General features: G+C 49.7%; 1 protein-coding gene across 1 annotated transcript in view; it reads right to left on the minus strand.

Annotated features, from left to right (window-relative positions):
• Positions 1-21,132, minus strand: part of PAPPA2 (pappalysin 2) — an 86,914-nt gene that overhangs the window by 37,550 nt on the left and 28,232 nt on the right. Inside the window, exons 4-13 of the mRNA XM_058808176.1 lie at positions 14,812-15,105; positions 13,976-14,168; positions 12,378-12,499; positions 10,466-10,958; positions 9,827-9,955; positions 8,746-8,837; positions 8,290-8,483; positions 7,041-7,175; positions 3,555-3,690; positions 3,163-3,385 (exon numbers count right to left, since the gene is read on the minus strand). Coding sequence (XP_058664159.1) covers positions 3,163-3,385; positions 3,555-3,690; positions 7,041-7,175; positions 8,290-8,483; positions 8,746-8,837; positions 9,827-9,955; positions 10,466-10,958; positions 12,378-12,499; positions 13,976-14,168; positions 14,812-15,105 — 2,011 coding nt within the window. The remainder of the gene's footprint in view (positions 1-3,162; positions 3,386-3,554; positions 3,691-7,040; positions 7,176-8,289; positions 8,484-8,745; positions 8,838-9,826; positions 9,956-10,465; positions 10,959-12,377; positions 12,500-13,975; positions 14,169-14,811; positions 15,106-21,132) is intronic.

Genomic DNA, 21,132 nt, shown 5'->3' on the forward strand with positions numbered 1-21,132 from the left:
AGGCTGGAGAAGCCCTGTAAAATTAAGGCTAGCCATTAATCCAGCAGTGCCAAGGCCACCACTACCCCATGTCCCCCCAAGTGCCACATTTACATGTATTTTAAATCCCTCCAGAGACAGGGACTCCATCCATGGGGCACCCTAAGCCAGAGGCAAAGAATCAGGATTTTACAGTCCCTTCCAACCCAAACTATTCTACATTTCTGTGAAATAAGACACCAGCATGTCTACCAGGGTGCCCATAAATCTTCACACCATCACACATGCAGCCCATAAATTGATCCTGCATAAATTTAGTGCCTGGAAGAAAGAAAACAAACCAAACAAAACCTGTTTGGGAAACAGCCCTCTCTGCTGAATAAAGTTTGTAAATTGAAAATATGTAAACAACTCCCTCCTCCATCTAATTTTCTCTCCCTCACCTCTATTTTTCATACTACAGGAATCCAAACCCAACTCCCCTTGATGCCTTACACCCACTTTTTCACTTTTGGGGAAGCAGAGGAGAGCTTGCACACAGGAAATACAAACACAAAGCAGATCACCTATTGTAGCATCTTTCCTGTGAACCCACCCAGGCATTTCCCAGCATATGTGAACATAAAATCAAACACACTGAAAATAAAAGCAAGCTAAAAATACACATAACAGAGGAAATGAAAAACGTTCTCCTGGTTCAGTGTATAGCCTGCACCAAGTTAAACAGGAGGGACTGTGGCTCAGTTTAAAAATGCAAAGAAAAGGATGAAAGCCTGAAGCTTTGGGTCTCCTGGACGGAAATGTGTTAAAAGTCTGATTTCTGCTTGACCTCATAAGGCTGTGATTGGGAGCAGAATGCACAGACAAGCCCTGATCTGCTGGCAGAGACAGCAGAGAGGGGTTCCTGGGGATGGCAGTGAGGACACTGCCCTGATTTGCTCTGCAATGCTCTGCCAACTTTCAGCACCTCAAAAGGTGACACTTCCTTCAAAACAAGTGTGTACTTTTCTAGAGGCAAACACCTGTTGCACCCTGACCTGGAGAAAGCTGCACTTCATCAGCACAAACACCATCTCTATGTTTTCCCCAGCCTGCAAAGCACTGCAAGATCCTTCAAGATGAAAGATGCTACAGAAATACCAACCTGTCATATATTTATTATTTTGGCAGTGAGCATTTCTACTCTGAGGGCAGGAAATCTCATTTCTTTGTTGCTTATGTTACTGTCCTTTCTCAGGTTATTTTGGGAAAGCCCTCGCCCGCACGTACTGTGTACATGAGGCTGCTGCGTGCTCACGGTCAGTCCAGCTCTCTGCTGCAGGAACATGCATGTTCTGGGCTCTTTCACACTCAAATGTCTCCCAGCCTATCAAGATTTTCTATTCCTCGATTTTTATAGGGGATTTCGCCCCCTGCTCACCACCAGAATCCACAGGTTATTGCAGTATTTTTATATACTACCTCCAAAAGTAATGCATTGCAGTATTTTTAAAGGTTAACAATTAATTTCATATAATTACCTTATATAAAATTAATTGTTAACCTTTAAAAATACTGCACTACTTTTGGAGATAGAATAGGTTTTAAAAATATAATAAAGGGGGCATACTTGAATGTTTCCTGACTTAACTTTATTTTTAGTGTGGCTACTTGAGGCTGTAAGCCTAACCTCCCCACCCTGAATATTCAAGACTTCAATTCTGAAGATCAATACTCTAAATAGAATTTTCTACTCTGAAAACTTTGGGAATCTGATTTACTTTGAGTATTTGCTAAGGGCACACACATAACCTGCAATTCCAGCATACTGCTGTGAAGTCAAGGCCATGGGGAGCCAAGGGGAGGGCAAGAAGAGAAGAGGAGACACGAGGATCCTGCTCTGCCCCTGGAAAAGGGACACAGCTTGGTATGCCTTGGAAATACAGGAACTGGCTTGTGCTTCAGCTATAATGCAACTTTTATGAGGAAAATATCTATTTTCCTCTCTATTTGCCCCTATATGGGGATCTCCTCATCCCCAGTCAATGCTCAGCTGTGTCCAGTGAGTCTTTTCTTCCTTGCAGTCACTTCTCAGGGGAAGGGGGAAGCTCTCAAGCAACAAGAATGCAAGATTATTTTAAGGGATGAGAAAATGTAATTGAAAAACCACATCAGTTGGCCACAGTCTTAGAAGCATGTGGGTACATTGCTGTAACAGCTACCAGGAGGAAACACGCTGCATTTCAGGTGAACACTGATCTTTTAATGTAAGGTTGAGAATAATATTTATATACTGACTCACTAAGATTTATGTTTCTGTGTAAATCACACATGCACTTAAAAAAAAAAAAAAGTAAAAAGCAACTTCAGGACTTCAGGATATTCATGGCTTCCAGAATTCTACATAAATCAACTGTACCACAATCCCACAGGCTTTAAGACAAACACACACTCTCATTTGTTATCAGGGATGTTCACCCTGATGATCCAGGCCATCAACAGAAGGAACATGACAAGAACAGTGATGAGATGACCCTAGACAAAGCCCTTCTGTGCTGAAGAACCCCAAAGCTCAACTCAAAAATCAGTATTCCCAGTGGTGTGGTTTGAGTAACTGGCTGAACTGGAGCCCTGGATCAGCACTTTGTGTAGCTTCGGGGAGCCTGGGATCTGAAAGCAAAGCCAGACCTGGCAGATTTGAAGTGCTGAGGCCTCTGTTGGCATTATCACCACGTTCAGCAGGGCAGTATGAGACTCTGTGAGGGGCCTGGATGGACTGGGAGCGAGAACAGAGAGCATGAGGAGAGCTCCATCCCCACCTTCTGCAGCACGGGGAAGACTGGAATGGATGGAGGTGGAGTTTGTAAAGTAAATGCTGAAGGAGTTTCAGCTTTAGCAAAAACTCCCAGTGATAACTTCACAGCCATTTAAAAACTTCTCTTGGTTTTCCCACCAGGAATCAGTCCTTTAGCACAGTTTTCTACAGATGCAGAGGGCATACACAAAATCTGGTTTCTGCCTTCCCATTCCCTCCAGCAAGATAAGCAAATCAAGACTCAACACAGCAGATCTTCCAACAATACCTCAAAATCCATCTGAGGACAGTCACAAAGCACTCAGTGAGAAGATAAACACTCCAGAACTCAAACACAAATTCCCAGAGGAGAGCAGCAACCCTGGGTGCCCTGAGGAGACCATCCCTACCTGTAGCACTGATGGCCACATCCCTCCTGGTGCTGCAGGAGGCAGGTGCTGAGGGGCTCAGAGGAGCCAGGTTGAGCCAGGGTCCTCAAGGCCACAGCTGCAATGCCCACAAGGGGAGAGGAGAAGTTGAAAAGCACTGAAGCAGCCTGTGGAAGTGGGTCCTCCTGGCTGTGGGTCACGTTGATGATGAGGGGGTTGTGCTGACACGACAGCTCGTACGTCCCTGTGAGACAAGGAGAAGGAAGACATGACTAGGCCAGCTCCAGGGTTTACATCTGCTCTCCCCACACACCTACAGACCAGCTTGGAAGGCAGGGGACAGCAGTGGGAGGTCCCAGCTGTGTGGGTGGTGGCTCTGGTGTCCCCGTTGGTGTCACCCTAGAGGTTCTCACCCAACGAGCTGTTCTGTCCATCTGTGTCAGTCAGCTGCACGGCCACCACCGGCTTGGGCTGCTGGCCTGGGACAGAGCCAGGGGAGGCCAGGAAGAGCAGCAGAGAGGTGGGCACTGCAGGTCTCTCAAAGCACACCTAGGAGAGAGGGCAGGACACACTCTGAGAGCAGGCACACCAAATACAGCTGCTCAGAGCCCATACAGACAAGAGAGAGGAAGAGGGAGCAGGGATAAGAGGTCAGAGGCCTTGCAGGGCTGCAGAGGCGGGAAGGAGGAAGGAAGGGAGCCAAAGCAGTCCTTTCCCTCTAAACTTCCCTTCTTCCTTTTGCTAGCTTTCTCCTCACATATTCAGCCCCACCTTGACCTAAATTTATAGCATCTTCACAGCATCCACACTGAGCAAAACCTGGATAACCTCTTTCCTGCTCCCCCTTCACCAGGCTCAGACTCCCACCCCACACAGAGCTGGCCAGGCAAGTGGGACACCCAGGGAAAACAGACACCAGCCTTGCCACCAAAATGTTTCCAATAAAAAAAACCCTCAAAAAAGACAAAAACCAAAACAAGCCCAAAGAATGCCCCCAGTAGCCACTGCAGGAGCAAACTGTCCACCAGCCAACATGTGGAAAGATTCATGGGAAGAAGCCCTGCCTGCTAGGAGAGCCAGCAGCTTGCTACCTGTCTACAACCCTGAAGGCAGCTGGAAGTAGCTGGGAAACACATGGCATCAATCATGGCAGAGCAGATGTTCCTTGGAAGAGGACAGAAATGTTTTTCTCCCCCACCCCACTAGTGCTGAGATGTGTTTTGATCGAGATCCTCCCGATACAGTGTTTTTGTGGAATGCTGGCGTGGAGGAAGCTCAGAAATTCAAGGCAAAGGTGTATTTGGAAAGAAGACAAGTCCTGGCTGGCCAGGCACAGCCCAAGGAGCAGGCTGTAGGAATGGAGGGGACAACGACGCAATCTGTGATGGCAGCCTCGCCTCAGGGTGGTTCGTGCCACGTCAGGCATTGTTCACACACGGGAACAGGAGAAAACCTTGGACTTCAGGCCGGGGCTCCCACCCTGCAGGGAGGTGCTCATCACCAAGAGCCCCATGAGCAAGGCCCCACTGCTGTCTCCTTGCTCCCTTAGCAAGGGCTTGCTGGCTTACAGGGCTGCAAGGAGTGGACCAGAGGGCTCCAATGTTTTTATTTGGTATATCCCCACTGTCTCCCCCAGTGAGATAAGTGGGGGAAGAAGGGAAATAAACAGGAAAGCAAGAAGGGAGGAAAAGAAAGAGAGAAGAGCCAGCAGTGTTCACAGACTAGGAGCTCCCCAGGACAGAGCTGTGAAGTCCCAGGGACCTGGAGGATTTGAACCCAACCTCCAAGTGTGGTTCCTCAGGGGAGGAGAGGCAGTTGGAAAAGTCAGGTGAGGCTTTCCCTGGAGTACACATCCTGAGGTGAAGAGTTCTGTCTTTCCCTTCCTACTTCTGCATGAGGGTGAAAGGTGCTGGCCCCAAGCTAGGCCAATAGCAGCTGCCTTGATTAACATCCCAATCCTTTCCAATACATATTATATGCTTGGCCACAGCAGGCTATCTTCTTCATTTTTCTCCCGCCCTCTCCCTGCTTCTTATTTAATTTCCTGCATTACACATCCTGACTTGCTTACAAGTGATTTTGATGTCTTCCCTCATCAGGTGTATTAAAAACTGAGAACAAAGCATGGCTGGAGATCTGCAAATTGTAACAATTCTCACATGCAGACAGACCGAAGGGGCATGGCAGATGCTGTGTGCAGTGGCACAGACACACATACCTCTTGCTTTAATTACAGCATGACAGTGAGCACAGTAAAACACTGGCACTGGCTTTCCAGAGCACTTGTGGATCCCTGGAAACACTCAAGATCTGATGGGGATCTCAGCCACCTGGTCTAGTGGAAGGTGTCTCTGCTCATGGCAGTGGGGTTTGAAGTAGAAGGCATTTAATCTCCTTTCCAACCCTAACCATTCTTTGACCCAGCCCTTCCTCTTGGTTCATTGGTGCCACCTCTTCAGGAGTGATTCCTACCATCTGATGAGTTTTGTGGTGCAGCTCTACCCCAGGAGACACAGGTGCAACAGGTTTAAAATGGCCCTGAGAGCTGGTGGGCGCCCCATGTACATGGGTACACACATGCACCAACAGCACCACTCCTGTCTGGGCAGGCAGCTGTGCTAGGCAAATTGTCAACAAAATATGTTACCAATCAGGCCAACTCTTAAAAAAAAAAAAAAAAAAAAGGAAAAAATGGCATATTTATTATTAGTCCATAAATAATTTTATGGGTGGAAAATAATAGCACTCCTAGAGAGAGCACAGAGAACCAGTAATGAAAGTCTTTAGTATAAACATCCACAGAGGAAGAGGACTGACCACAAGCTCCAATAAAAGTGTAACATGTTTTAACCCCTGCTGAGAAGTGGAGAGCAAGCTTTCATCTAGGTAAGGCCAAGGGGGAGGATTACTGCTTTCCCCTCAGCACAAGAGGAAAGGAGGCACGTTTGTCAGGGCCAGAGACTGAAGCTACAAACTGCACACAGACAAGGAAGAGAGGGAAAATTAGAAGGCTGAAGGAAGTTGTTTTGGAGAGACAGAGGACCTCAGAGCAGTACCCATGTTTGTTGACTGAGGTTTGATGATTCAGAGTTGTCTGAGCATCTGGGGGGAAGAGGCCTTCTCTAGAGAACTCGACCAAAACAGGGTGAGCTGCCCCTCAGAGTGCAGACGGAGCAGCATGCCAGAGCCTGGCTTTCCAGCAACACCAGGCAGCAGCCACAAAACCTCTAAACTGTGCCTGTGGTCAGAAACCCAACGCTGTAAAAATCCCAGCAGCCCAACCCTCAGCCCTGCTCCGTCCCTCTCCTCTCTCTACCTGCTGGGATGGAGGGGTTGGACCCTCCCAGGGGCAGCCCCTGAGCCCCTGCTGGGCTGCAGGACCAACATCCTGGGGCACAGAAGTGCCGCCTTTGCTCTGGAGCCATCAGAAGGACCTGGTTGTTGTGGGCTTGGGGTGCTCAGCAGCACCCTGGGGTGCTCAGGACCCCTCAGGATGGCAGAGGATATCCAGCTGCTCTCTGCTGCTGGAACAAAGGCAACCAGGATGTTAAACACAGCCTGTGCCTGCCCTTTGGGGGTGTTAAAGCACAGCTTGACTGCAGGGGAGAGTCAGGAGCAAGTTGTTTCTCAGCCTCCAGGCATTTCTGTGGTATTTTGGTTTCATGCACAGTCCTTCTCCTGGCAATCTGCCCCAGGATGGGTTTGCTGCTCACAGTGGGAATGGGGCAACTAGGACAGATCCAGACACAGGTATTTTGGGATTTACAAAGAGTGCAGTAGTATATGTAGTACTACATGAGTAATTTTAGAGGCTGCTGTAGCTCCTACAGGACAGAAAAGGATGGGTTTTGTCACCAGACAAACAAATCCTTTGTGCCTGACCACATACCCTCACTTACCTTAAGCCAAACCCCCTCATCACCCAAAAGCATCTTCTCATTTGGCTCCTGAGCATTCTCTTGGCTGGGGGCACAGGGAAACCAAGCAGCCTCTAACAGGTCCCTTGGCACCTCATGAAGGTGGGATTTACATACCTGAAAGGAGAGATTTATTTCAACCCAGATGGTTGCAAGGAAAGGAGGGAAAAACAGCACCTACAAAACTTCAAGGAAGATTGACCAAGTGTTGGGAAGGACCCCAAGGTGGCTCTTAGCATGAAGACAGTGAGGATGTGGCTTCCTAAGTGACATCTCACTGCCCACATATGTGCACAGACCACCTTTGCCATTTTGGAGTGGTGTAAATGTGTTGTTTAAGCATCTCATGGTGTCTGGGGCCTGAGTAACAGTGAGCCAAGCTGTGAGCTGGCAGGTGAGACCATGGCATCCTGATTTTGGCTGGGCTCATGAGATACAAAGGTGTGATTCACTAGCCTGAATAACACTCTACTGTTCCATTCAATGCCCTGTGGCACCCCAGACATCCCCACAGGCCTGGCAGACAAAACCTGGGAGATACAGGTGTCATTGGGAAGGAACAGACACCTGAGCCCAAGGCACCCCGTCAGACGTGTATCTGGGCAGTTTAATCCTGCTGAAGGTCTCAAGAAGATCATTCTTCTCATCAAATCAGTAGAAACACATGTGTAAAGGGCTAAATGTGATCTCTTTACATATTTCTTTGCTTTCTTCAGCTTGCTAGGAAAGAACATACACACCACGTTAACACCAATCAGGCAAAATCCCCTCCAGGCTCTGCTCCAAAGCCCATATGAAAGATGGGAATTCTCCCATTGATTTTTCCTTGGCTTCAGATCAGAGGGCTTGGGAGCAGTACAGATGCTGATGTGTGTGTGATTTCATCCTTTCAGGCCCTGACCTTATAAGGTATCAGACTGACAGGATTTTTTTTTTGAGGCAACAGTGGGACAAGTCACATGCTCCAAGCTGAGCCTTTGGCTGGTGGGATGGGGTGGTCACTGCTCAGTGAAATGATGGCTGGGGAGGTGCCCCCTGCAGGATGAAGCACCTCTCCATGAACTGCAGCTCCTGAACTCAGGGACTGATGCAAGAGGAAGGTGAGCAATGCCCAGGTCTTCCACTCAGACCCTGGTTGGGAAGATAATAATCAATGAGTGCTTCCAGAGCTGATTTTGTTTGTGTATTCCCAGCACAGACTTTGTCAATTTTTGTCCATGAATTTACTCACCTTCGCCACAGGCTCTCCAGTGACCAGGGAAGCAGGGCAGGACTTTGCATCCTGATGGGAGGAGTAGGCTCTCACTGCCCACAGATCCACAAACCCCTCAGGAGTGTGGGGACCACAGTCCAGCATGCTGCTTGTCCTCTCAAAGGGCTCACACACACCATCCCCATCGTGAACGTAGCACAGGCTTGGCTCCCCTGCAGGGAGAACAAGGGTGAGCTGCTTACAAAGCAGGCTCCAGCCACACACTTCTCTCATTATAAGAGATTTGCTGTCTCATTAGCCTGGGGTTTTTCCCACCACAAGACCCACGGATCACTCCAGCTGCAAATCCAGGTTCTGCTGTGATGAGGTGCATGGCCCTCTGCTCTAAGGAGCAGTGTGCATAATGTACAGTTTTGGCTCCTGCCTCAAAAGGAGCCAATCCATTTGGGCCTGTCTCAATCCAGTTGGACTCACCAACACAGTTGAAGCCTTTTTCCTTTTTACACTTCCTGGAACAGCCATCTCCATCCAGCAAGTCCCCATCATCACATTCCTCCTCCAGGCTCCTAAGAGGGCAACAGCCAGATGTATTATTACCACCTTTGACTCAACACCCACTCCTGTGCTCCTGCCCAGTCAACCGTGAGGACCCCTTATCTTGGTTCTGTTTCCACAGAAGCAGTTCAAAAGGCAGAACCACACATGGAATTAGACAGAGAAAACACCTTGCCAGGTGATAAAAAGATGTTGAAGTCACAGCATTTGGGAGCAGACATGATTGCACTGTGACTTTGCTGTAAAACCTGAGGCAAGAACTCTGGGAGAATGGAAAAAGTATAGAACTAAGCATCAGGAAGACCTGTTGCTGGAGAAAGCAAGTGTTGGAGAAGGCAGGAAATTCTGAAATGGGGCTGGGGTTTCAGTGGGAGCTGGAGAAGGAGGCAGGAGAAGGGAGAGACAAAAGGTTCTTCTCCCTTTCCCTTTCCTTACCCTGCTAAGAAAACTGATTTCAAATGGAAGTGATCCTGAGTATCCTGGAAGATGAAGTCTGAAAAAGCTCAAATAAGGAAATCTGAAATATTTGTCTCCCAGGCAGAGCAGGTGAAGCATTGGGCTCTCTCAGTGTAGAAGTGGTGCATCCCTCATTACTTGGGGTTTCTGAGCAGAGACTGGACAGCTCTCTAAAGACACTGCACTGTATGGGACTGTGCTTGTTGCAGGGCCCAGAGCAAAAAGTTATCCTGCCCACTTCCAAAGGCAGATCCTTTGGGCTGGACTCTGCAACAGTTTGCTGAAATGGGCCAGAATCCAAGCTCTGAAGTCAAGAATAGAGGATGTTCAGGTTGGACCCCTCATGCAGACCACCTCCATCTCCTATGCACATGGCATTCTACAAAACACAAGCTCTACAGCTCAGTCTGCAGGAGGGACTTTGTGCAGCAGCCTCAGCCAGGTACCCGTGCATGGGGGACCCACCTGCTGCTTCCCTTTGGGGCAGGATGACCTGACAGCTCAGAGAGCCTCAGCTGAGAGCTTGAGGAACTTTTCAACTTACGTGGCCACCTTCCCATCCCCGCAGTAGGGTGCTCCATGCACATGGACGAGCGGTGGGGACGCTTCTCCTGAGGTTGTCCCAGAGACCACCTGCACCTGGTAGTGGTACACCTGCCCAGGAGTGACTTCCCTGCAGGGACAGGGAGAACTTGAGGGAGCAGCAACATCTGCAGCACTGAGATTTGCTCACCACAACTATAGACATCACGTGTATACATCCATGCAGTATCACAATCTGACATGTCTTCATACTCTGCCAGAGGCAGAGCCTGTGAAAAGAGTCTCTTTTAGGTCATGCTGCTTGTTTCCCAAGGCTCTGACCTGGGGAGAAGTGGAATTAGCTTGAGTAATTATTTTACTCGTTGTATTGATGGGGGAAATGAAATTTTATGGGTTGTATTGATGGGCAAAATGTTTCTGGGTTTAATGAGCTCCTTCTACTTAACTGGGCTCATGGAGAAGAGTCGTGCTAGCATGATGGGTCTGCCACACCCCTGCTCAATGGATGCAGTAATTCCCAGAGCAGGGGGACAGCAGCAAAACCAAAACAGAAGCAAAACCACCCAGGGATTCCAAGGGAGAAGACACAAGGAGGTAATCCAGCCTGACTCAGCCCGAGACAGAGCGGCCTGTGACTCACATGTCCATGAAGTGGCGATGTCCCTGCAGGGGGGTGGCAGGGGACCCGTCTGCAAAGGGGGGGTCACGGAGCACCCGGTACTGGATCAGTCTGCAGGCAGAGCACAGGAAGCTCTGGGGCCTGGAGGTCAGCAGGGCTGTGTCTATCTCCATCCTCTCGTCAAAGGTGTAGATTTTAACTCCAATCACCTTTTTAGGGATATTGAGCTTCACGGTAAAGGGGATATCGCAGAAGGTGTCCAGGGGGCCCAGGTGGATGGACTCCCCTTGCTCTGTCAGGATTTCAATGTCAGACAGGGCCTTGGGAGAGCCTGTGGAGAGGTAGGTGGTCCAGAGGGTGAGGGAGTCGGGGTAGACGGGGTGCAGGAAGCGCAGCTCCAGGATGCAGCCGTGCGGCTGGGGACACGGCACCGTCATGTTCATGTCATACAGGTGCAGCTCCGGGCTCCAGGCCTGCAGGCTGGGCTCACAGGGCTGATCCACGTCCGGAGGACCTGGGACAGGGAGGGAGATGGTGAAAACCTGGTTCCACAGCAGACCCACACCCTATAGCCTGCTTTAGCACCTCCAGGCTATAACTGCACACCCACATGTCCTAGACCTGGTGGCACCTGCCCTAACATCCTGGACAGCAATAATCCCCACTGGTCTCCCAGCTCCTGGGTAACTTACACACATACACAAGGCCCAGCAGACCTGGTGACTCACAACCCTCTCAAATGGGAACAGTGGTATCCACACTGCAGCTGGACACAGTGCAGAGATCTAGGGACAGCCTAGACACAGCTGAGGAAGGTGAAGCTTGCTCTGTAGCCTCACAGGTGCAGAAACTTTGCCAAGGGCACCTGAATGCTCCAAACAGAGTAGAGACTGAAGCTTTGCACAAGCAAATGCTAGGACAGGTCAGGAAGGAGCCAGGTCCAAAGCAAGGAAGCAGGACCTGCTGCTTTTCCAGGCTGTTTTTCCAGAAGATCCTCCAGGATAGTACCCAGGCTAACCTCAGAGCCCCAGCCTGCCTCCCCTGATGGTGGATAAGCACTCAGCAAGAGAAATGGAGTGTTGGCCTTTCAGACCCAGAAAGGATCACTGGAATTTATCATTCTGTAGTAGAAATACCTTTGTCTTCATTAGCCACTGAAAGCATTTCTTAGGGCACAGCACCAATTCAAAGCCTTCACCCATATAAGACAAGTCTAAAAGTTTCTGAAACCCACAAACTCTCTTTTTATCAGAGCAAACAGCCCTTGTGATAACCACAGACACACAGAACCACTTCCCCTGGCTCTGCATGGTTCAGCAGCAGCACATGCACCTCACACAGTTCCCAAGATCAGCTCCCCTGCTCTCCTGCCTCCTCTACCCTGCTCTTGGAGGAGCTGAGGCAGCAAGGAAAGCCCAACAGCTCCTATGGCAACTGTGTCACCCTGAAAGTCACCACTGTGCCCACAAGGTGGGTCTCTAAACCAACATCTGGGTCTCAGCACAAGAGAAGCTGTAATGCCCAGCTGCTGTTGGCCTGGCTAGGGAGGAATGGCACAGACTCAGTGGGACTCAGCACAGAGCTCCTCTTGCTCTCTGTGAACAAGACGACATTAAAGTCTGTGAATGTCCCTGAGGTTTTGAATGAGGTCTCAAGATCTGTATTTTAAGACTGATTTCAGTTAAGTGCTTTTCCCTTTGGTCAGCATCTTTCAACAACACCTGAACAATGATTTGGGGTAATACTGGGGTGCCAGTCAGTTTGTCCAAAGCCATCTGGCCATTACCAGATTTTTCCTGGGTACCAAGAAATCCTTCCTGCACTACAGAAGACAATTGATTCTCTAAAAGAAAAAAATTTAAAAATTCTTTTTCTTGTACCAGAAAGATTCTGCCTGGGGACTCCCAGACAGGATGTGAGAGGAGACATTTACCTTCTGCTTCTTCTGGGGTCCAGTAGCCAGAGGAGTCGCAGACTCTGGGGGAAGAGGCCTCGTGCACGTACTGCCGGAAGGTGCCATCCTCAGCACAGCTGTCACACAGCCTGTCCTGCTCCCTGCTGGCACAGCACACACGCTGCCATGGCTAAGGAGGAACAGGCAACTCCCCAGACACGTGTGCCCAGGTGCCACCAGGCAGGGAGGTGGAGAAGCAGAGCTAAGGTCTCAATCTCCCTGGGTGTATCATCCTGCTTGCAATCAGCTTCTTCAAAGACAGGGAAATATGAGCACCCATGGGACAGGCTGGATTTAATCTCTCCTCTTCTCCATGCTCTCTGGGTAGTCTTGGATGGATCCCATCCCTGCCAGTCAGAGCTAACAGACCCCACACATCCCAGGGCAATGCCTCTGGACTTGAGTGGGTGCAAATAAGGTGCTCTCTGCTAAACCCAGAGTCAGGGTTTGGCTTTCAGCATTATTGCAATACAAACCAGTCACAATAATATCAATTGCCATGCTCTCCAGAAAAGATAAAGGCACTTTTCTATTATAAGGGCCAGCCTCAGCCACCCTCCTTGACCAGTTCTTCTCAGGGGATTCAGGACTGCCACAATGGATCAGCCCCTGAGACAGTTATGAGTGACAACTTGGGATGGTTCCAAGGGGCCTCCCTTCTAGACCCATGTTTTCCTGCTCCCAAATCACTTCTTTCCCCAACAAAGCAGTTTATCTGGATGACTCGAGGCTGCCCAGCACTCAGAGCCTCTCCTGTCTGTGGGGTGACATGCACGTCTTGTTACTCCTGAGCAAAAGGGCCATTGTGGAGAGCATCCATTCTTTGAAAAGTCAGCAAACACTGACCCAAGAGTGCCCCAGCTGCCATCAAACAGCATTTTCCTTTTAATTATAAAAGACAGCTTTATGAAGCAGCTTCAAAACAAGTTCAAAAGCTCTTTAGGTACATGCTTATGATCCCATAAGCAAAAAAAAAGCCCCTAAAAATAAAGTCTCACCACTTAAAACCTGGTGGAAACTGAAATCTATTAGTAAGAGGGGCTGCTGAATAGAGACACTGGTGGTGTTTCCAGGTCTTAGTGGCTCCCTTAGTGGGGAGAAGACAGACATCCACCCAACACTCATGGCTGTGCACTCCTCAGCAGCCAAACAGCTCTGGTTCCTTGGCATCATTTCTCTGGCTTGAAAAGTTTCCTGACTTACCCCCAGTTAGCTGCTCTGCGAGCCCATGACAGCGCTGGGAACGAAACCCAGCTCTTGCGGTTCGAGCTCCCTGCCTTAACCACAAGGCTGCATTTCCTCCTGGTAAATAGCTACTTTATACAATAAGTGCTAAATGAAGCTCATTTTTCATCCCCTGATTGCACTCTGGGGTTTTCGGGCTGGCTTTGCCTGCTGATGCTCTCTGGCTTCCCCTCCCGGCACCCCGAGAGCGGGAAGCTCGCAGGAGAGCCCATGTGCCAGGGGGCCATGTGGCAGCAGCCTGGCTCTGGTGGCCCAGGGCTCTGCAGGGTGGGAAGGGGAGCACAGAGACCCCGTGTCCCTTGCTGTGCAAGCCCAGGAGCACGGCGCCTCACCTCTCGTGGAGTATGCCGCTGATGGGAGGCAGCCAGTAGATGCTGAGGGAGTGCTGAGTCTGCCCGGTGACCATGGGGGGGATCGGGATGGGCGCTGGCTTCCTGCTGTGTCCCCAGCGCTGGTACACCAGGTCCAGGTAGCAGTGCATGCGGGCCACCTGGTTGGGCGTGAAGCTGTTGGTGCACTCATCATCTGGGGACGAGAGAGAGGGCTGAGGGTTAGGGCACGGCAATGTGCGCCCTTTGCTCCTGGATAAACTTTTTCGGGGACTTCTAGGGAGGGCTGCTGTGCTGCCGGGGCTCTCTGGTGTCGTGTGTCCCCAAAGCCACAAGATGGCACTGCCACAGCGGCTCCAGGTCCCGGCACCCGCACCTGGGCAGAGCCACCGCAGGAGGGTCAGCCTGGGGCATGAACTGTTCCTGCGGCTTTGCTACTCCTGGCATGGCAGGGGAAACGCCAGCCCCCTGGGCATGCCTTGGGAACCACGCCAAAAGGGGTCAGGAGGTCAATAATTAACAATAACAATAAATAACTAATAATAATAATAACAACAATAACGACAGCAGCAGCTTCAGGACTGGAGAACAAAGACACACAACGGACAAGAGCAGCCTTGCTGCATGCCCAGCGCCCCACTGGCAGGAAGAGAGGGATGGATAGAAATAGCCAGAGGGAAGAAAGAGGTTAAGCAGCTACTGCAAGCACTGCCTGACATCCCAATCCACCAGGAGGGTCCCTGCTGGTTAGGGAGTGAGGTAAGGCACTACTGATGGAGGGAAACCCAAGTTTTAAGGAAGGTGACGCCCTGTGACTCCCAGCAAGGATTACCCATTACCTGTGTAACTCATGTAGTTGTTGAAGGGTGTTCCTGTGAAATGTGTCTGGCCACAGGTGTCATTGGTGGGGTCTGGATCCCGACAGAGTTTATTCTTTGGGGTGGGGGCAGTGTCAGCACAGAGGTCTCCTGTCTCCATGGATGGGGTGGTCTCCCTACAGGGATCATCACAAGATTCCCTCTCGCTCACTCCCTTGAAGACGTGGTAGAGCCCCAGGACGTGCCCCACCTCGTGGATCATGGTGTTGGTGTGGCCAGGCATGCCGTAGTAAGCAGGGTTGAGGACAACTCCACCTGGAATTGCAAGTACAGAGAGCATCATTGCAAGAAAGGGACAGGGGACATCTGTCACTACTCACCTGTGAGAGGTAAAACTCCACTCATTGTGCTTCCAGGCCACAGATGAGGGGCCAGATGGAGACCCAAAGATGGACACACAAAGATGGACATACTCAGCCTCTATTAGGGTAGGAAGAGGCTCCTTTGCCCTCTTGGGTTGGAACAGGGTGGGTGGTTTTTCTTCCCACTCTATTCCCCCTCAATATCTTCCATCATTTCAGCTACTGCTACCCTCTGCATCTTTTTGCACAGTTGGAATTCAGTGTCTGCTTTGGATCACGCAGCTCCACAGGAGGTTTGGAGCCAGAGCACCACATCGAGCCATGCTGTGCCTTTACAGGGATCATCTTTTGAAGCAGAGGACAGAAGTCCTTCCCTGGCCCAGACAGGTGTCTAAGGCAGGCCAGCTGCCATGGCAGGTGAGGACAATAAGGTGATGAGCCATGTCCCAACACACTCAGCTGTGCCAACTAGAAGTCAGATTCAGCCAAAATCCACGTGGAGATTGAGGTGCACTACCCCCAGCCCCTGCTGAGAAATCACCCATGACTTATTGCTTCCACCTCCAAACCAGACTCTGTGGGGTAAACTAAAATTCTCATAAGGTATTGTTGAAATCCACTAAGCTTCTACCACAAACCTGACCCAAATTCAGCGTATTTTAGAGTGGGATTTCCCAAGACATATCTTCTGAAGATCTCTTCCTCCCCTTCAGAGGGGTCTGCATGTGAGCAAGGGGCAAATGAACCCAATAAGATCCTCACAAACCATCACAAACCTACTCCTCTTCACTGGGGTACCCCAGCCCCTAACTGAAGGGGACACAAGAGGCACCAAGCCATTTTGGTGCAGGTTCAGCTGTCAAAGATGTTGGAGCATGGGCACAGATAAGTCCCCCAGAAACTGCCCCAGAGCTGCCACCTCATACCGAGAGCAGCAGCACAGAGCTGGACAGGAGCCATGATCATGCTGCCCTAAGCTGAACTGTGGCTGCAGGGCAAGTGGTTTTTCCTTTCCTGTGAACCCATCTGTGATGGGAAGAACAAGGATCAAGGATAGTGACAAAAGCCAGGTGGAACAGAGCCTTCCCTTTGCTCATTGCCAGCATCTCCAGCTCCTGACCTGGGATGCACACCCTGTGCTGATGGCTCTGAACCACAACTGCTAGGAAACTGTCCACAGAAGGTGCTCAAGAACAAACAAAAAAATTGATTTGCTGGCCTCCTTTTATTCGCCTCCTTTATTTTGTCCAGATTAAAATTTCTTTGGAATCTCTTCATTTTTCTCCTTGTTTTGAGGTTTTTCACTGGCCATTTCCCCCCTTTTTCTCTTCTCATTTTCACACTCCATCCACTTTTCCACACTGCCTTACAGTGGAGGAGCAAGGGCTGGGAAGCATCAACAAGACAGGGGTGCTAAAAGCAGACCCCAGAATGTGCCCAGGCTGACTCCAGGCAACCCCTCCATGCCTCAGGAGGCTGTTTTTACACAACTACTTTTAACCCAGACAGCTTGGATGGCAGTGTGGTGAATAGTTGGCTCCAGCACAGCTTGCTCCCTCCTTTGCAGGGCCCTGGAGGATTTACTGTGCCAGCTACCTCACGGCAGAGCCTCTGCTACTGCATCTCTGCTGATGATGATCACTGCCCTGCCAGCAAAGTTAGAGCTGGCAGGTGGCCACAGTGTGATCCTGTCTCCAGCCACACAGGCTGCTTGAAATCTGCTCCTGGATCAGCTCCGTTCACTCATGTCCTCGAGTGCAGGGCATTCTTTCCAAGAGAGGGTTTTCTTCAGACCACAGTGTCCCTGGCAAGGCACCAGCAGGTCTGTGACTCCCATGGGGGAGCCACACTGGGTGAACACTGAGCTGGGGGCTGGGAAGGGACCTTCAGAGACTCCCTGAGCAGTTCTCTCCAAGCCCTTCCAACAAGGGGTGGAGAAATGAGGGTGGCATCTTCTGCAGAGCACCCTGCGTGTGTGGCCCATGGAGGGGCTGAGAGGCACCACTGACCTGTCAAGTGGCACCATTTCTTAGCTCAAAATTCATGTTTATTGCTCTTCCTTCCCACAGTGTGGATCTTCTGTCCAGGGCTCGAGGCAAAGGATGGGTCACACAAAGTAGTTGCATTCCCTTTCTTCCTAGTTGTGAGACAAGAGAGCAAAGGACTTTGCATCCCATCAGTCAGCTCTTGACCCTTTAGTTGCCTGGAGACAGACAAGAAGGCACAGAGGCTGAAAAATCCTTCTGGGACCTTCGTGTTCTGTCCTGTCAACTCTTAGGTTTCTGGAAGCCATCACCCTCTCAATTACCACCCTAGTAAATGCTATAGATAGCAAAGGGCATCCCATTGATGGGAAACCCAGTGGGCACATAAAAGAAAAGCTGCTTCTCATTTCAATCAAAACAGGGCATGAGAGAAGAGAGAACAGAAAGAAAAGGCATCTCTACAGCCAAACCCAAGCCTGAGCAAGGCAGGGGGCTGCCTGCCCAAAGGTCTGGAAGGAGGAATGTGCACACAGAAAGAAAATAGTGTTCATAAACAAGTAAATGAGACGTGAAAGCCCTGCATGCATCCTGCAGCAGTAACCACAGGGAAAAGGGCTGGGCACCAGGGGCACAGGGCATCCTGGGACCAGGCAGCCAGCCCTCCTCCCTGCAGAAACCAAATGCTCTTCCCATGTGGTGGAATAAATGGGATTCCAGTACAGGGGGGCAGAGAGCTGTCACAAGAGAGGGATGCCAAGGCCACAGTACCCTGTCCCCTCCCCTCCTCTCTGCTGGCTTCCCCATTCCATTCCTCCCCCACACTCCACAAGGATGATCATATTTTTAGTACTCATTTTAACAACTAATTAAATGGCAGAATTAGAAACAGCCTGAGAACTCTGCCTTCCAGAACATCCCTATCCCTTCATTCCCTGTCCCCACTGCTCCCTGATGAGCTGGGAGTGCTCCCAGCTTTGGACCAGGAAGTTCTGTTTCCCCTCTGCAGGATCCTGGCTGTGAAGGCAAGATGTGGAAGTGTTCATAACATCCCAACAGGACCACCCTCCCTTCTCTCTCCACTGCAGATCAGGCACTCCCTTCTCACCTCTGCCTCCTCCTGCCCTGGGCAAAGGGCTAAACTGGGCTTTCAGTGCCTGGGAATCAGCTAAACTGGGCTTTCAGTGCCTGAGAATCAGCTAAACTGGGCTTTCAGTGCCTGGGAATCAGCTAAACTGGGCCTTCAGTGCCTGAGAATCAGCTTAAGGAGGTTCACAAGGTCAGCATTCACACAACAAAACTAAAAACTTCCATATCCCTCTGGTATCAGGGGAGTCCAGTACTGCAAGGCAGGTGAACCAGAGACTTCTTTGGACTAGCTCACCCAACCAAGTCCGGGAAAGAGTCAGGTCTGGCCTGGAGAGAGGCCAGACCTACCAGCTGCAGAGCGGGTAATGTCCCCAAGGCTGCTCTGATAAAGCAACAAGAGATGCCTGGCCCATCAGATTTGTGCTGGTGTGGACTCTGCTTCTCCTCTACTCACACAGCCCTGGAAGCTCCTGCTCCCAGGACATTCTCTGCTGCTGGCCAGGATCTGTGGCAATGCTGAAGGACTCCTGCCCATGCCAGACCCAAAGAAGCCAACCTGCTCCTAGGTCAGGGCTACCCCAGAGGACATTCCCAAGTAACCACAGGACCTTTGAACAGTGAACCACAACGCTGAACCTGCATTGCAGGGCCAGTCTTCCCCAAACACTGAGTCAGAGCCGTGAATGGAACAAATGCATGACAGTTAGTCAGACAGGAAGATGCCATTGCCTAAGGTACCTCGGATGGGAGGGCTGGCCCTCCCTCAGCATCCACTGACCTCTGCCAGATATATGAGCTGGCCTCAGCTTATATAACTACAGAAAGTATTTATAACATCAAATGTTCACCATTCCCTTGCCTTTTGACCACGTTTATGCAGTTCACATGCAGCTACACATGAAGTTCAAAGCATCTGCATTATTACATTACTGGGTTTTTTGAACAAGGCTTTCCACCACAGAAAGTTAAGGATTTTTTTTTAAAGGAATTTCTTCAACTCCTTCTGCTTTGTAGTTAAAAATATTTACTTCTAAGTTCTCAGAAAACTCATTCCAGACTCCAAGAAATCTGAATTTGCGAGGAACTCACTGTGATTATGGTGGAAAGACTGAGACAGACAGTATAGTCACAGGGAGTGGTGCAAACAGACCTGAGACCTACCTCTGCTGCTTGCTGGCAGCAAGTTTTCTTTCTCTGGGAGCTCCATAGCAGCTGAAACATGGTCTATAGAAATTTCATAGACCACTTCAGCCACTCCAAGCCAGTAATTGTCTTTTATGCTTCAATGAAAGTAGTTGTTGGCTGTATTATTGGTAAACTATCCCCAAGCCTTCAGAAAGGCTGCCTGAAAATTAAATTTCCTCAGGAAAAAAGTCTGGAGGAGAGCAATAGAACTGTAGGTAACCAGCATATGAATGGTCAAGTAAATTCTTGTAGCCCCAAAGAAGCATTGTGAAGAGAAGGGGATGAAAAACAAAGCTCACTGAAGACTTCCAGAAGGTGATGACACCAACAGGAAAGTGAAGTCAACCCTCCTGAAAAACACACTCAAAGATCATGAAAAAATGGTTTATAAGGAGATTAAAATCCAGGTGGCAGATTAAACCACTTCTAGAGATGGAGATGATGGAGAACAATAAATCTAGTGATCTTTGGGCTGTGGCAAAGTATTAAAATAGCAGAGGGGAAGGCAGCTGGAGAAGATAGTCTCATGATGCTTCTCCTGAAAACATCTAAGAAAGTGCAGTTCAGAGAAACAAACAGAGCAAAATCCGACCAAGACTCTGCAGACAAGAGGCAGTTTGGCTTCTCAGAGAAGCCAAGGAACCAGTTTGATTAGTGCAGAGAACTAAAGCATGGAGGGTCTGTGAGAACTAAAGAATGGAGGGTCTGTATGTGTGTAGGGAAAAATCAGCATGGCATTTCTGCTCCATGGGAGCAGACAGGTATGAGGGGTGCAGGTGATGTATGCTGACCCTAATATTTTAAGGTCAGGATAGACAGATTAGCAAGATTTAGCACAAGGAAAGGAGTCTGTCTTTTTGGAGACAGACCCCTCTTGTGTATAGACCTGTCTACACCCCTGGCCATAGCTAGGTCCTTAAGCTCAGGAATTTTTCACAAACTGCCATTAACTCCTCCCAAGGCTTTTCCTTCTCTTTACTCACTGCTTTCCTTTCACATCTACACTCAGATTCTCCATTAGCCTCTAGTGAGAGGTTTTGTCAAAAGCCACACATTCATGGCCTCCTCAGTCCTGAGTATCTCCTGTGTGGGACAATAATGTACATTGTGCATGGTACAAAGCAAATGATGATGTGGTGCAGCTCACTGTTAAGGAGAACAGAGTCCATCACCCGCCCTTCCCAGCTCATTAAATCTAAAACCAAGGACAGTCTTGAACCAAAGTCTTCAGCTCATGCCAGAGACTCAAAGAAGTTCAGATCCAGCTTCATACTTCACAGCTCTGGCACCAGAGTCAAGACAACTCCCCTTTTCCCCTGAACCTCCACGCTAAAGCCCTGATCCAGCATTTCCAGATGGTGCCATTCTCATGTCCCTGGCTGGACACAAGCTCAGAGACTGGAGCTAAATGAAGGCTTTTGATGAGACCAGTCACCCCAATTACCCCTCTGTACAACGGCTTGCAGGCCATTGGGAGAGGTCTGAGGGGAATGTGTGTGGCTGAAGCACTTGCTGCAGTCAGATGATTGTCAAGCTGAGCCTTGGAAGTGATTTTCTGAAAACTGAAAGAATAAATTTCATGGAGATTTGCCTTCCTCAACAAGCAGCTGTAGCAATGTGCTATCGAAAAAACAGCCCTGAAACTCATTGAGGGAGGGAAACTGGCACAAAGGAACTTTGAAACAGGTCTTTAACAGCAGTATAAAACTTTTCAGGGTCGAACA

The sequence above is a fragment of the Ammospiza caudacuta genome, chromosome 7, assembly GCF_027887145.1.
Source record: "Ammospiza caudacuta isolate bAmmCau1 chromosome 7, bAmmCau1.pri, whole genome shotgun sequence".
NCBI lineage: Eukaryota > Metazoa > Chordata > Aves > Passeriformes > Passerellidae > Ammospiza > Ammospiza caudacuta.